Below are 15,542 nucleotides of genomic sequence, written 5' to 3'. Positions count from 1 at the left end.
GCATCCAAATTCAAACAGTTGAGAATTGGGACCATTATGCCATATACTAATAACATTGGAATATTAAACCTGCACATGACACCAGGGCAGATTTACTTTCTTTCTACACAGTAAGGCATTGACTTACCACATCCACTTGTGAATTTTTTAAGATATATGAAAATATACCTTTCTTGTAATGTGTAGAAGAGACTTATTGTAGAAATTGCTCAAGGATGTACAACTTGATTATTTCTAGATGTCTAATTAAACACAGATCAAGCAGGTTCATTAAGGCACTCAACAAATGAATGATATAGAAAGCTATAATGAGGCTTTTACCCTGTATTATATTTCACGGCACCACCCCAAGCATATTGCTGCAGTATTTAAAACTAGGTATACAAAATATTGAGGGAAGGAAAATACTATATATTATATCAATTTAAAATAATTTTAAATAGTGCAGACCCTTAAAGTGAAAGTCAGTTTCAATGAATTAGTGCCCGGTTTTTAATAATCCTATTAAAAACAAGGGCACTTTAATTCATCAAAATTGACATTTCACTCGTTTTCTTCAAAAACTTACCTTTTAATACTGACAGCCACTCCAGCGATTTCCCCGGCCGTCGGAAGCCTCTTCATACGTCAGAAATGACGAATCCGGCTTCTTCCAATCACAGTTCCCCCCCCCCCCCCCGGGGGAATCATGGCCTGAGGCAATGCTGTGATTGGAGGAAGCCGCAGCAGCTGTCAGGATTAAAAGGTAAGTTTTTGAAGAAAACAAGTGAAATGTCAATTTTGATTAATTAAAGTGCCCTTGTTTTTAATAGGATTATTAAAAACTGGGCACTAATTCATTGAAATTGACCTTCACTTTAAAGTACAAAAATTACTAATTCAAAAAGGAAGAATATATGAGTTAAATATAACTCTCTAAATAGACAGGGATTTCAGCACTCAAAAAATGTAAATGCTCAAAAAATTGATTCAAATTAATTTATTGCGTGCATATATACATTTGAACCACACTAGCAGCTCACCCAAAGAATAGCATATCAGTGTTCCATAAATCACAATAATATCATCTAACTCTAAACGTTATTTACAATCATAGATAGCTTCTAATTAGCATACTGCAGAAAGAAATCGTATATTACTTGATACTGTAATTAGAAAGTATCATAAACTGCAACACCTTTACTAGAGGGTCACCCTGCAATTAATGCAGGAATCTGTAAATAACGTTTAGAGTTAGATGATATTAATGTGATTTATGGAACACTGATATGCCATCCTTTGGGTGAGCTGCTAGTGTGGTTCAAATGTATATATGCACGCAATAAATTAGCTTGAATCAATTTTTTGAGTATTTATTTACATTTTTTAAGTGCTGAAATCCCTGTCTATTTAGAGAGTTATATTTAACTCTCATATATTCTTCCTTTTTGAATTAGTAAAATTTAAAAATAGGTGCTGGTATATGCATAACCATACATATTTGGAAAAAAGTGAGTCATTATAGGGTTAACCTTGATGACTACCTTTGAGAATGTAAAGATATAATGGATGCTACTGTTTTATTACTCATGATTTAGTCTAAGGCTTTCTTTTGATGTTCATATATGATTTTGATATAGGAAAATCCAGATTTTGATTTGCATTTTGACAAAGTGTACAAGTGGGTTGCCAGTAGCACTGCTGAGAAGAATGCTTTTATTTCCTGCATCTGGAAATTGAACCAGCGATATTTACGGAAGAAGATAGACTTTGCAAATGTCAGCCCACAACTTTTAGAAGGTATGTCATGGGATCTACATGTGTGTTTCTCACTGGTAATAATTCATTTGTAACTTAGGATTTGTTTTTAAAGTTAACAAAATAATTAGCTATAAAACCTACAATATTTAAATGAAAATCAATATATAAAGTTTAAATAAATATCCTCATAACCTTAAAAGGGGTATAATAGTAAAAAAAAACTCTTCTGTGTGTTTTAACTCCCTGCAAAGTGGTTAAATACATAGTAGAAGTGCTGCTTGGGACCCAAGGGCATATTAATTTGTTATTCCTTTTCCTTTCTTCATTTTTTTAAACTGTCTTGAATATTTTTTATGTGTTATGTATTTTGCTAATGCATCAGATAAACTAAATGTACAATCTTTTATAAATCAAATATACCTTTAAGCTTAGAATATTCCATGAGTACAAATCAACCCCATGATTCACATACAAAAGAATATGGCGCACATCACAATTGTCTATTAATTTGTTTGATGAGTCCAAGCTTGGAGGTAAATCCAGCTTGCCTCAAAGTGTAAGTCCATGCTAGGATTGACTATTGAAACAAATAAAGGGGACTTTCATTCATGAAGTATAAGATACTTCATGTAGAAAGCTTCTTTATTTGTTTCAACCAATCAGCGTTCTTAGCTGCTAACAAAGCCCACGGCAAAACATTTTTTGCTAAGAGGTGACATTTTCACCTCTTAGCAAATAGCTGGATTTACAGCATGGCTATTGACTAAGAGGTGAAAACGTCACCTCTCTAGCAAGACAGCAATCTGCCGCAGGCTTCCTTAGCAGCTCAGAACGGCGATCGCTTGAAACAAATAAAGGAGCTTTCTACATGAAGTATCTTATGAATGAAAGTCCCCTTTATTTGTTTCAATAGTCAATCCTAACATTTCAAAAACGCTAGGATTGACTTTCACTTCAACTTTGTGGAAAATATGGAACCACCCAAACTATCATCTCATAGTGACAAAACATTACAGCCCTACGTTGTCTTGTCCCATGCACAAAATTGTATGTGTTGAGAAGTGTCACTTCACACACAGTGTAGCCCATATATATAGTGATTCATGTAATATGCTGCAATGCATTCTGGTAAGTAAATATAGTGCACAAGACTTGTTATGCGGCTTCCACATCACTTTTTTCTTAATCTAGAAATATATAGAATTAATGGGATATTATACTAAAAAAATGTCATATATATGAAAAAGCAGCATTCAAACATGTATTTTTGACCTGAAAAAATGTTTAGCAATGCTGTTCAAATTGAAATGTGAACTAATACTGCTGTATAAGCTGTGTACTTCCTGCTAATGCTTATTGGATAATAGGTACTTCTGCTGATGTTCATTTGCTAATGAGCCATGAGCACAGGCAGGAAATACACCCCTGATACTACTGTAGTAGTTTTAGTTTAAAGGGACAGTTTACTCAAAAATGTTCTCCCCTTTAATTTGTTCCCAATAATCCATTTTACCTGCTGGAGTGTATTAAATTGTTTACAAGTATTTCCATTACCCTTATATTGGCATTTGAAATAGTTGATTTAGCCTGTGGTATCCCCACCTATCCTGAAAGTGTTTGGCCTTAAGACCAAGCTGTGTAAACACAACCAGTAGAAGAAATTACACTCCCAGTGGTTTATAGAAGAGATAAGGTAATAACATGTTGATTTTCCATTGTTCTCTCCAAGTATTGGTGATTGGTTTACGGAAAGATAAAGAAGCAGGTGTATGTACACAATGTGATAAAGTAATGAGATCTGATTATACCTACAAGCTCAACCCATTTTATTAGGTTGTGGCTTCAAAACACAAAATCAGCTAATTCATATACACCAATAAACCTTTAACCCCTTAATGACCGCAGCACTTTTCCATTTTCTGTCCGTTTGGGACCAAGGCTATTTTTACATTTCTGCGGTGTTTGTGTTTAGCTGTAATTTTCCTCTTACTCATTTACTGTACCCACACATATTATATACCGTTTTTCTCGCCATTAAGTGGACTTTCTAAAGATACCATTATTTTCATCATATCTTATAATTTACTATAAAAAAAATTATATAATATGAGGAAAAAAATGGAAAAAACACACTTTTTCTAACTTTGACCCCCAAAATCTGTTACACATCTACAACCACCAAAAAACACCCATGCTAAATAGTTTCTAAATTTTGTCCTGAGTTTAGAAATACCCAATGTTTACAGGTTCTTTGCTTTTTTTGCAAGTTATAGGGCCATAAATACAAGTAGCACTTTGCTATTTCCAAACCCCTTTTTTTTTCAAAATTAGCGCTAGTTACATTGGAACACTGATATCTTTCAGGAATCCCTGAATATCCCTTGACATGTATATATTTTTTTTTTAGAAGACATCCCAAAGTATTGATCTAGGCCCATTTTGGTATATTTCATGCCACCATTTCACCGCCAAATGCAATCAAATAAAAAAAATCGTTCACTTTTTCACAATTTTTTTTCCACAAACTTTAGGTTTCTCACTGAAATTATTTACAAACAGCTTGTGCAATTATGTATCAAATGGTTGTAAATGCTTCTCTGGGATCCCCTTTGTTCAGAAATAGCAGACATATATGTCTTTGGCGTTGCTTTTTGGTAATTAGAAGGGCGCTAAATGCCACTGTGCACCACACGTGTATTATGCCCAGCAGTGAAGGGGTTAATTAGAGAGCATGTAGGGAGCTTCTATGGTTAATTTTAGCTTTAGTGTAGTGTAGTAGACAACCCAAAGTATTGATTTAGGCCCATTTTGGTATATTTCATGCAACCATTTCACCGCCAGATGCGATCAAATTAAAAAAAACTTAACATTTTTCACAATTTTAGGTTTCTCACTGAAATCATTTACAAGCAGCAAGTGCAATTATGGTACAAATGGTTGTAAATGCTTCTCTGGGATCCCCTTTGTTCAGAAATAGCAGACATATATGACTTTGGCATTGCTTTTTGGTAATTAGAAGGCCGCTAAATGCCGCTGCGCATCACACGTGTATTATGTCTAGCAGTGAAGGGGTTAATTAGGTAGCTTGTAGGGAGCTGGCAGGGTTAATTTTAGCTTTAGTGTAGAGATCAGCCTCCCACCTGACACATCACACCCCCTGATCCCTCCCAAACAGCTCCCTTCCCTCCCCCACCCCACAATTGTCCCCGCCATCTTAAGTACTGGCAGAAAGTCTGCCAGTACAAAAATAAAATGAATCTTTGTTTTTTTGTTTTTTTTTAATTGTATATACATATGCTGCTGTGTAGGATCCCCCTTAGCCCCCAACCTCCCTGATCCCCTCCCAAACATCTCTCTAACCGTCCCCCTCTACATTTTTGGGGGCCATCTTGGGTACTGGCAGCTATCTGCCAGTACCCAGTTTGCAGAATTTCCCCCCCCCCCCCCCAGTTTTTTCTGTAGTGTAGCTTCCCAGCCACATACCAACCCAACACCCCCTGATTTAGCTTTTTATTTTTATTTGATTTTATAGACCCTGAATATGATTACCAAATCCTATGGTGCATATTTTCTGTAGTGTAGCGGTTCCCACCCGCTCCCTCCCCGTGCACGCGCCCGCCCCCTCCCTATCGTGCACGCGCGCGCGTCCGTGCGCGCCCCGGGTCATCCCCGCCCCCGATCCCGCCCCCCTCTACATCACTGGGCCCAGCGATGGCCGCCACCCGCCTCCCACGTCTGCTCCCACCCACCAACGATACCGGCCATCGATGTCCGGTGCAGAGAGGGCCACAGAGTGGCTCTTTCTGCATCGGATGGCCATACATGGTTATTGCAGGATGCCTTCATATCGAGGCATCACTGCAATAACCGGAAAGCAGCTGGAAGCGAGCAGGATCGCTTCCAGCTGCTTTCCACACCGAGGACGTGCAGGGTACGTCCTCAGGCGTTAACTGACTTTTTTTTGAGGACGTACCCTGCACGTCCTCAGTCATTAATGGGTCAAAAAGCAAATCTCATACATTTTATACTCTGCAGCTGGTAAAAAAAAAAGTAATTGGAAACGCATTAAGGGAAAAACAGTTTTATAGTATACTGTCCCTTTAAAAATTTTTTACTTTATATTTTGTTTTGCAAAAAATGACCATTTTGAGTACAATGTCTCTAATGAAATCCTCATTTTTTTCTTTCAAAATCTATCCTACACATGTTTCTACATCACTGAATAATAATCTAGTATGCTTAGGATAAACATTTATTACAGATAAAGGAGTTACACGCCTTTAGAAAATGTATCAAATTAATTATCTGCAAAAATCTACATAGTTTTATTGGCAAATTTTGCAGAAAAATCATTAGATAAACTTTTCTAAAGCATTCTGATTGACCCCAAAATTATATGCAAACTGATTTCTTCTTCCTTAAAAGGGACATTTCAGTTATAATCAGAAGCATTTAGCAATCTACTTGTATTAGCAATAATGCTTCTAGTAAAAGCTGATACTTGTTTAGTGGTCGCTTTTACTGTGTACAAGACTTGCATACATCCATATTTATTCAAGGTTTGCTTCTCAAAATAGTGCAATTTCATTATTTTGAATCTAATATGGCCTTGGACATGAACCTGTACACTTATGGATCTGCAGATATTGTGGTTCTATCTGCATTCAGTTTATATTCTGGGTTAGTGTTTTACTGATTTGGTTTGCTTTCTAAATCCATTGAGCTTGAAAAATAATTGGATTTAAGTATCTTTGGCAGCCAACAGGTTAATGTTAAACACATAATAACACTGTCCCTATGCATGGACTGCTGCTATTTATTATGCATTTACTGAAATCAGAAATGTGAAAATCACAATATTCTGTGAGTGTAATATTTTAAAGGGACATTCCAGCCAAAATTGGAACCCATATGGATGTATTTTAGTTTTGAATTAAAGCATTTTTGTAATATAAATGTATTAGCAAAAATTCTTCTAATAAAAGCTATAGCTGTTTCAAAATAGTATTTAAGTATGCACCGTGCACTAGCATTTTAAACATAGCTCTTCCTCAGAGTCTAAAGTTCTTGTACCATCTATTAATGTCTCAATTTGTTTATTGCTAACAAAATACAAGTTCCACTCTCGCTCTGAGCAGCTGCAGTATTTAAAATGCTGGTGCACTGATAATATTTAGCTATGCTGCACGTGCAGAGAAAAATGCTAACACTAAAACAGTGAAATAACTTTTACTAGAAGCATTTTTGCAAAAACATGTATATTGTAAATCTGTTTCTATTCAAAGATCTAAAGTAGATACTCGAGTATAACGTGAAAAATAGAAATTTATTATGGAAATGGAGAAATGTTCAAGACCCGAATATAACGCGAGGAGCAATCTAAAATACAAAGCTATAGTAATTGAGTACTGAGTAATAACAAACACTACCATATCAGTGTATAAATAGCCCTCAGCAGTGTGTGGTACCTCCACTATATGAGTCAAACTAAGCCTGAGTTAGAATAAAACAATGAAAGTACTGACAGACCGGAAGTGCGCTCCACAGAAAAAGCTCACCAAATAAAATAATTTAAAGGGCTTTTCACAATAAAAAAAACAAACCGTGCAGCTCAAGCTGCCAATATGTAGAGTAAACAAGCACGCAACATAATACAACTGAAAAAGTCATTAATAGAAAAAAAACTGTCAGTCGGACACACACAGTGCTGCACAAGCAGCTCATTTCATGTTGCTTAGAGACAAAATATAAATTAAGATAGTCTGCGCCGCAAGAGAGCATTGCTGGTGTGGGACATGTTTAGTGCACATCAGATTAAATTAAATGTCTCGAATATACCGCGACCCCCTCCAATTTATATCTTATTTTTTGTCACAAAAATCTCGCGTTATACTCGAGTATCTACGGTAATTCATCTATGTGCATTTAAATTTTGTCTGGAGTGTCCCTTTAATTTGGGCTTCAAACATTTGTTTAACCTAAAATGTTTCTATGCAATTAATAATCTGTCTGCTAGGGGTACTGCTGCTGATTGTGGCATTTAGTAATTCTGTGCTGTTAGCGCCTACAATGCAACATGGCTGTGGGGGCAACTGTAAATAATGCTGAGTATGTATCAATAGCTTCAAAACAGCTGCTAACATTACAGTTGAGATGTGTGGGAATTATGTGCAATACTATATGTATAACCTGTTCTACAGTTTCCTGTTATCTTTAGAAGTATGATGTATACCGTCTGTCTGTCCTGCTTTAATACTCTCTTGCTTACTGTCCTTTGCTCTTTTTTCCATACTTATAACTCCAGAATTGCCTAAAGTTTCAGAAGGTGGGTAGCATGATTTTTTCCTCTCTATTTACAATGATAATCCAATTGTTATTCTGTAGCTAGTAGTTATATTAAGTAAATACAGTTTTATTAATAATCCTTACTTCTCTCCCAGGTAAAATCAGATTTGATGAATAGTAACCAATGTGTAGATTATTTTATTACTGATATCCACAAACTTAGTATGGTTATTTAATCGGGTTTCTTTTATTAAGCCAAAGAGAGCCAGTAAATAAGAGCACAGTCATTTCAATTATTTTGAACTCCAAAAGTACTTTCATCAAATTGACTTTGTTCTTCTGATATATTTTGTTGAAAAGCATACATAGGCTCAGAATCAGCAGTGCACTACTGGGAGCTAGCTGGTGATTAGTGACTACACACATATGCCTCATGTCATTGACTCATCAGATGTGTTCAGATTGATCCCAGTATTGCATTGCTGCTCCGAAGCCAAGTTTAACTATGTGTCTAACCCCTTTGACTAGGTTGAACATACAGAGCATTTTATTATTGTGTTGTTGATTGCATATAACTGACACATTACAGCATTTTCTTTTCTTGCTGTTATGTTCCTTTAAGAAAATGAACAACCCCAACACAGAATTTAAACATTAGACAGAAAGACAAGGAAACATCATCATTACAGAACTCTTACACTTATGACTTGAGCGCACTGAGTTTTACCATATAGTACATTATAATTGTGTGTATAATTTTTAATTGACCGTTGGCTGCTTATGTAGTTAAACGGATAGAACGGTCAAATTGAAAGGTGGATGGGTTAATTTCAATCTTGAATAGAAGCATTTTAGCATATACTGTATTTCTGTTAGCAAAAATGTCCCCTGTAAAATGTATTATTGGTTTAGCGGTAAACGTACCCCATCCACCAGCATTGAAATGCCAGCTTTCAAGCAGGTGTGGTGCTTGAGTGAGGGTTTAAAGGCCATGCGCACAATATACGTGTGCCACTGAAACATACCTTGTACTAGAAGCATTATTGCAGCAATTCCTCTATTCAAAATGTACTCCATGCTTGTTTCAATTTTACATCCATTTGAAATGTTTAAACACATCAGCCGTACATATTTCCCATTGCTGAAAAACATTCATTATCTGTATTATGTAGAGTAGCATGACTTTACTTTAGAAAAGCTATAAAGAATGTATGGGATTTTATATAAAATTCTATATTAAAGTATTTTGGTATGTTTGTAGATTAAATTATATGATACAAGTCTGTAGGTATTTCATAGGCTTCATCCTAACTTTTCTATCGGTTACTTGCTATTTCTTTTCTCTCTTTAAATCTTCCTCTTACAGTTGAAGCAATAATTATTAAACCAACAAATGCCACCTCTTATGATGAACCCTACAGATATAGATAAATATATAGATATGTGGAAATAAATATAGAAATAACTGTACAGACTATATGGGTATATTTACTATTTTACAACTATAGAAAATGTTAGCCGTCCTAACTATTTTATCTTTGTAATCACTTGGCAGATAAAGGAGTAACTATATTTTCCTTTGAACTCTTGCAGAGTCTGTTCCCAGTGGAGAGAATCAGATAGTATCCGGAGTAGATGAAGAAGCAGCAGCTGAATACCAGGAGCTTAATGCCAGGGAGAAGCAGGACATTGAGATTATGATGGAGGACTGTGAATATGCTATATCCAATGCTGAAGCCTTTGCAGAGAAGTTATCTAGAGAATTGCAGGTTCTAGATGGGGTAAGGGTTATTACCTTGCCTTTTTTTGAGGATAAATCCATATGTACAAACAGTATCACATGACCTAGACCCTTCTGCACAGGGTATTTTTTTTTTAATGTAAATCAGATTTTTTTTTTATTTACATTAGATTTCTTGTATTAAAATTGTTTTTTGATGAACAATATAAATATCGTTTTTCTTTTTAAGATGTATTATAGTCCAAAAGTTATTCGTACTGAAATAAGGATTAGTTTTACATTATGTAGCACAAGGCTTTATACTCATGGTTGCAATGTTTAAATATTTTGGTAAACGCATTCTATTGATCCATCTACAATGTCATGTTCTCCCAGAGGTTTCTGTAAGACTTTTTTTAGGCAATTTTCTGTCCAGAAGATATTCTCAGAGATGCTTGGTTTTGTAGTTCTCTAAACTGTGAATTTGTGTCTGCAGAGATAACGTCTCCTCTTCACAGCAGAAATGCTATAAAGTAAACATACAGAGTTGAGAAGAAGACCTTATAGGGATATGAAGCCCTACATTTTTCTTTCATGATTCAGATAGAGCATGTGATTTTAAACAACTTTCTAATTTACGTCTATTGTCAATTTTCCTTCGTTCTCTTGGTATCTTTTGTTGAAAATCAGGGATGTAAGCTTAGGAGTCGACCCATTTCTGGAGCACTATATGGCAACCGTTTTACATTTGCAAGAGCACTAGATGGCAGCACTATTTCCTGCCATGTAATGCTCCAGATTCCTACATAGGTATCTCTTCAACACAGAACATCAGGGGAACAAAGCACATTTTATAATAGAAATAAATTGGAAACTTATTTTTAAATGGTATGCTCTGTCTAAATCTCAAAAAAAATATTTGGATTTCATATCCCTTTTAAAAGGACATGAAACACAAATCTGTTTTTCATGGTTTAGAGGGAGCTTAGAGTTTCAAACAACAATCCAATTCATTCTTTTGTTGAAGCAGCAGCAATGCTCTATTTGGAGTTAGCTGAACACATCAGATGAGCCAATAACAAGAGGCATATATGTGTAGCCACCAATCAGTAGCTAGGTCTCGTTAGTGCATTGCTGCTCCTGACACTACTTAGGTATGCTTTTCAACAAAGGATACAAAGAGAAGGAACAAATGATATAACAGAAGACAATTGGAAAGCTGTTTTAACTTGAATGCTGTGTCTGAATCATGAACTTTTAAATGTGACTTTAATGTTTGCAAATCTATCTACATAGAATTAAACCCTTACTTCTTAAAGGGACATGAAACTGGAAAAAAAATACAAGTTTCCTTCAATCAAAAGAATGTTGCAATAAATCTAAATCACTAATTACTTACTTTTACCCTTTGTTCCTTTTCCAAACCCACTGTGAGACTCATTATACAAGTCCTATCAAGATGGGCTCTCCGGGTAGGGGTTTCGTGCATGTTCATGACGATGCGGGTGCCCAGTCATTGCCTCTGAAGCCGTTGTCTGTCAGCTTCACGGCTTCAGCTCCATCTAGAAGATAGATGTAGATATAGAGCTGCAAGAGCTTAGACAGTTGCTCATGCACAAATCCAAGAGTTGGACCTTCTTCATGAACAATGCACATGCGATAACAGGTTGCCTCTAATGCGCATGCGGTCGGGAGCGTGCAATGCAAGAATTAATATTCATAATGGAAGAAGTTTTACTTATGCTGATTGGCTGCATTCTTTACTAATGGAACATGCGTTCTTTGCTTATGGAACAGCCCTTTTCTGTGAGCTGTCATTAGTTTCAAAATCTGGATACAAATATTGATTTTAATTATTCAGACATATTAAGATTAAAGCAGCCAGCAAGAGTGAGTCTTTATGTACAAAATCATAATTTCAATTGCGTTTTACTGACTATAATGTTTTAACTTGACCTGATTTAAATCAAATCCGCCCTGCTTCTGCAGTTTAGAGAGTTTACCTGAATACTTTGTAAAGTTTAACTGTTGACCCCTCAAAGATGTCAAAACTCATGAAGTGTGACCTATGGAGTTTCTAAAGTGTACACCCAACAGCAGCTCAGTTTAGAAACATGTATCCTCATGTATCTTTAAAGGGACAGTAAACACCTTGAGATTTTAAATAAAATGTTTAGTTATGCATAATGAAACTTCTTTTTTTTTTTTTCTTGAATATGCCCCCTTTTCATGTAATTTAGCTCTGAAAATTAAGCAACTTGTAATACTCAGAAACTGAAATTTACCTGCTGACTTTTCAAGGCAAACTCTTCTACATATCTGTCTCTAATTGACTTTAATTGATAACAAGTACAAAACAATACATTTTATACTAACTTTATGACAGTGACTTTTGTTGTCTGTTGACAAAAGCCCAGATTGGCTCCTCCAAATAAGGCAAATTGTAGGTGAGGTTTGGCTATTGAAAAGTAATTGCGAAAAAAGGATGTTAATTTGTTTTAAAAAACATTAATACTTGGCTCATATGTTATTCTATAGCAGCACAACAGAAATGTCTAGTAATTACGAGGTGTTTACTGTCCCTTTAACGATGATATAGTTGTTTGCTTTTCTTGATGCTCTATTCATTGTTTCATGAGAAGTTTTTTTTTCTACCAATTGCTCTCCAGGCAAATATTCAGTCAATCATGGCTTCCGAGAAGCAAGTGAACATCCTGATGAAACTGCTGGACGAGGCCCTACAAGAGGTTGATCAGATTGAAGGGAAGCTGAGCAGCTATGAGGAGATGCTACAAAGTGTTAAGGAGCAAATGGATCATATATCCGAAAGCAACCGTCTGATAGAGCTCAGTAAAAGAAATGGTGACATAATGCTCAGAGAGATTGAGTTTCTTGTTGTAAGTTTAATGGCCTTAATATTATATTAATAATGATGAAAGATTTCTGTTGTGGAACGTTCAGATCTTAATAGTTAAATATTCAAATGCAAAGGCATCTCTAGTAATGTTTATATTCATGTAATTGTTCCAACACATAATTCTGATTTGCAAATTTAATGTTTCCTGCTACGGTCTCCTCTCTCTAAGAGGAGGGTAGATTATTTGCAAGTTAGTGAATAGGCTTCATAGAATAACACAGGACATTCATTGCCTTTCCATACATCTGAGTATTTCATATATCGGTTCTCAAACTACAGTTATTAAAAATTATATTGTGCTCAGTAACATTGAGAAAAGCAAAGGGACAAAGTTATTTACAATGTTTTGATATATTTTGCAGCCCCCTCTTGGGAAAATGTATTTACATGATGATTACTAATATTACCTGTTGTAAGATGGCAGAGGGGGTGGTACTCGTGAGTACCCCCACAAAAGCCCTGCATATACTAATCTTTTGTCTTGCATATATGGAGCTTATAATACAATCATCTTTAAAAAGAAACCACAGAAAAACAATCTAGATCTGTTCTCCACTCTATATCCGCGCAGTCTATTTATAATTCTGATTGACATTTTATGTTACAAATTTGATATCATAATAAATTCTAGTGATGCACAGAAGTTGTAACTAAGCATGTTTTGTTGTAGAATCATATGGACCTATCAAGGGGTCATATTAAAGCTCTCCAGGAAGCAGATCTTTCCTCATCTCGAGGGATTGAGGCTTGTACAAACGCATCAGAAGCACTTCTGCAGTGTATGAATGTCAATCTTCAACCAGGTACACACAATACTAAATGACTTTCTATTTAGTAGAACCCAGGTCCAAATCTTTATACCCTTGTCAAAGAGCATGCAGCTTGTATATGCTATATTGTACAGGCATGTAACTTGGTTATTTTACAAGCTTATTCAATTTTACAAGGTCACTCTACACATCACATTTAAATTCTGTACTTCTGCCAATATCAGGCTTGCTCATATATCAAACAAAACCGTTGATTATTTATATTTGGTTATTTTTAATCACAAATAATCAACATAGTGCCAGTAAAAGTAATTGTACTGAGACTGACAGTTTTCCTCTAGTTGTATTTTCAATATGATCCCATGTCGGAGTTGGACACTTTGGCTCAGGCAATATGTTCAATTATATACTATCAAAGTGAGAAGAATAGTAACACATATCAGTGTTGTCTCTACAGAAAATGTTGCCAGCTCGATGGCATTATAAAGAAGCCGAATACTTTCTACAACCCCAATTCCGAAAAAGTTGGAACAGTAAGGAAAATGTACATAAACGAAAACACATTAACACATTATTTGACGTTTTACTTTGTGAATTTAATGTATTTTAAAAAATATCAGTATTGGGGTTGTAATATTAGAACACCCCAAGCACAAATTAATTGCATAATTTAATTTAAAAAAATAATGATACATTGTGCAAGGACATTGAAAATGTTTATTATTAGCTAATTTTAGCTTAATAATGGCTAACATTTTAGCTGAGTGGTCAGTAAAATCAGCCGGTTGTTGCACCCATTAAAAAGGTCCTGACGAGAACACTATTAATGTGATTGGGTGTTGTAATTGCTTAACGACAACCAGTGTAACCTGTACGTCAATTGCTGTTTTTATTCTAAGGGGTTAAATAGCACCGGACTGCTATTTTTCAAAAGCCACAGGTAGTGAGGCATGTAGTAATATCCCTGCTGGCTATTACAGGGATCAAAACCCCTTAAACACTGCAACATACCCTGTATGTCGCTGGTCATTAAGGGTTTTACAGGTCATAGTAGCGCGGGTCTCGCCGTGAGTAGCAGGACCGCGCTATTATTATCTATATTCCGGCGGCTCTCATCATCGAAAAGCACGGTTTGAAATCCCCATCCAAAGACCAGTGACATACAGGTAGGGTTTAAGGGCATGTGAATTACAATAATGTTGACATTTATTTTCTAATATTTTAAGTAATACAGGGAGTGCAGAATTATTAGGCAAATTAGTATTTTGACCACATCATCCTCTTTATGCATGTTGTCTTACTCCAAGCTGTATAGGCTCGAAAGCCTACTACCAATTAAGCATATTAGGTGATGTACATCTCTGTAATGAGAAGGGGTGTGGTCTAATGACATCAACACCCTATATCAGGTGTGCATAATTATTAGGCAACTTCCTTTCCTTTGGCAAAATGGTTCAAAAGAAGGACTTGACAGGCTCAGAAAAGTCAAAAATAGTGAGATATCTTGCAGAGGGATGTAGCACTCTTAAAATTGCAAAGCTTCTGAAGCGTGATCATCGAACAATCAAGCGTTTCATTCAAAATAGTCAACAGGGTCGCAAGAAGCGTGTGGAAAAACCAAGGCGCAAAATAACTGCCCATGAACTGATAAAAGTCAAGCGTGCAGCTGCCAAGATGCCACTTGCCACCAGTTTGGCCATATTTCAGAGCTGCAACATCACTGGAGTGCCCAAAAGCACATGGTGTGCAATACTCAGAGACATGGCCAAGGTAAGAAAGGCTGAAAGACGACCACCACTGAACAAGACACACAAGCTGAAACGTCAAGACTGGTCCAAGAAATATCTCAAGACTGATTTTTCTAAGGTTTTATGGACTGATGAAATGAGAGTGAGTCTTGATGGGCCAGATGGATGGGCAGAGAGCTCCAGTCCGACTCAGACGCCAGCAAGGTGGAGGTGGAGTACTGGTTTGGGCTGGTATCATCAAAGATGAGCTTGTGGGGCCTTTTCGGGTTGAGGATGGAGTCAAGCTCAACTCCCAGTCCTACTGCCAGTTTCTGGAAGACACCTTCTTCAAGCAGTGGTACAGGAAGAAGTCTGCATCCTTC

At 36.1% G+C, this 15,542-nt stretch overlaps 1 protein-coding gene across 9 annotated transcripts in view; it reads left to right on the top strand.

Annotated features, from left to right (window-relative positions):
• The window catches only part of EXOC1 (exocyst complex component 1), a 290,111-nt gene that overhangs the window by 9,113 nt on the left and 265,456 nt on the right, over positions 1-15,542 (top strand). For 6 of the 9 annotated variants that reach the window (XM_053703947.1, XM_053703952.1, XM_053703946.1 and 3 more), the window contains exons 4-8: positions 1,620-1,779; positions 8,045-8,065; positions 9,619-9,806; positions 12,415-12,642; positions 13,333-13,465. In XM_053703947.1, the coding sequence (XP_053559922.1) occupies positions 1,620-1,779; positions 8,045-8,065; positions 9,619-9,806; positions 12,415-12,642; positions 13,333-13,465 (730 nt within the window). The remainder of the gene's footprint in view (positions 1-1,619; positions 1,780-8,044; positions 8,066-9,618; positions 9,807-12,414; positions 12,643-13,332; positions 13,466-15,542) is intronic. The other 3 variants (XM_053703949.1, XM_053703955.1, XM_053703953.1) reach the window with 1 other exon arrangement.

Source organism: Bombina bombina, chromosome 2, assembly GCF_027579735.1.
Source record: "Bombina bombina isolate aBomBom1 chromosome 2, aBomBom1.pri, whole genome shotgun sequence".
In the NCBI taxonomy this organism is placed as follows: Eukaryota; Metazoa; Chordata; class Amphibia; order Anura; family Bombinatoridae; genus Bombina; species Bombina bombina.
Note: the sequence above shows the minus strand (reverse complement) of the source record. Positions and strands in the feature narration are given on the sequence as shown.